The 1415-nt window shown below is 56.5% G+C and overlaps 1 protein-coding gene across 1 annotated transcript in view; it reads right to left on the reverse strand.

Annotated features, from left to right (window-relative positions):
• FMNL3 (formin like 3) overlaps positions 1–1415 on the reverse strand; it is a 15411-nt gene that overhangs the window by 7108 nt on the left and 6888 nt on the right. Inside the window, exons 13-15 of the mRNA XM_031064559.1 lie at positions 1342–1410; positions 458–582; positions 265–304 (exon numbers count right to left, since the gene is read on the reverse strand). Coding sequence (XP_030920419.1) covers positions 265–304; positions 458–582; positions 1342–1410 — 234 coding nt within the window. The remainder of the gene's footprint in view (positions 1–264; positions 305–457; positions 583–1341; positions 1411–1415) is intronic.

Raw genomic sequence — 1415 nt, forward strand, 5'->3', positions numbered from 1 at the left:
TACTATCTATATACTATATATATGAGTATATTATATACTATATTACATATTATAATATACTATATTATAGTATATTCTACACTATATTACACTATATGATTCTATACTATATTACTACATCTAAACTGAATCTGCCCAGCACTCAGCTCCACTGCACGGAATCTCGTGACTGTCACCAACAGTCCCGACACACACACATGGATTCAACTGATCAATTAATCAGATTGACCAGAATAATTGATCAAACAACCAGAATCCGATTACCAATTCCCTTCAGGTAAACAATCTTCCACATTGCACCCCACTTGTGAACAAGAGGAGCAGCAATTGAGATAAGAACTGGTTTTTCCTTTCTCTGAGCTTCGGAGAATGTGAATCCCAGAAATATCCTTGGGAAGCTGCGCCTTGTTTTTTCTCTGCGATGAGAAATGTGGCTCCAGAGGGGTCCTGGGCTCACCTCCAGCACCCTCTCATCGTCCAGCTCGCTGAACACCGTCCCGCTGATCTGGCTGGGCTTCAGCGCTGTCCAGTTGAACACAGGCAGCCGGAACTTGGTCTTGATTGGCTTCTTGATCCGGATGGCTGCCAGCGGGGTGGGAGCCAGCTCAGCACCCCCAGGGCATGGGGATGCGTCCTGTGCCCACCCTGAGCCACCTGAGCCTGGTGTCATCAACCCCCGGGCCACCCAATGCCCGTGCTGGGGTCCCTGAGGATTGCAACCCCAGCACCCTGGTGCCTGCAACCTTCCCTATCCCTTGTCCCTCTCCCCAGAGTCCCTATACCGTCCCTGTCCCCATGGTCCCCACATCCTCGCTGTCCCCACTGTCCCTGCACTGTCCCAGTCCCCACATCCTCCTTGTTTCCCTGTCCTTACAGTGTCCACACCCTCCCTGTCTCTGTCCCCTGTCCCTGTCCCCACTGTCCCTGCCCTGTCCCACTCCCCACACCCTCCCTGTCCCCTGTCCCTGTTCCCACTGTCCCTGCCCTGTCCCAGTGCCCACACCCTCCCTGTCCCCTGTCCCCACTGTCCCTGCACTGTCCAAGTCCCCACATCCTCCCTGTTCCCTGTCCTTAAGAGTGCCCATGCCCTGTCTTCTGTCCCCTGTCCCCACTGTCCCTGCACTGTCCCTACCCTGTCCCACTCCCCACACCCTCCCTGTCCCCTGTCCCTGTTCCCACTATCCCTGCACTGTCCCAGTCCCCACATCCAGTGCTCACACCCTCCCTGGTCCCTGTCCCCACTGTCCCTGCCCTCTCCCACTCCCCACGTCCTCCCTGTCCCCTGTCCCCTGTCCCCCATCCCCTGTCCCCATCCCATGGTCCCCCCTCATCCCCACGTACCTGAGAGCCCCACGGTGAGGGCGATGGAGGGTGAAGCCCCGGGCAGCGGCGGGGCCGGGGGACACTTCCCTGTG

This window comes from Geospiza fortis, unplaced genomic scaffold, assembly GCF_000277835.1.
Source record: "Geospiza fortis unplaced genomic scaffold, GeoFor_1.0 scaffold599, whole genome shotgun sequence".
Lineage (NCBI taxonomy): Eukaryota > Metazoa > Chordata > Aves > Passeriformes > Thraupidae > Geospiza > Geospiza fortis.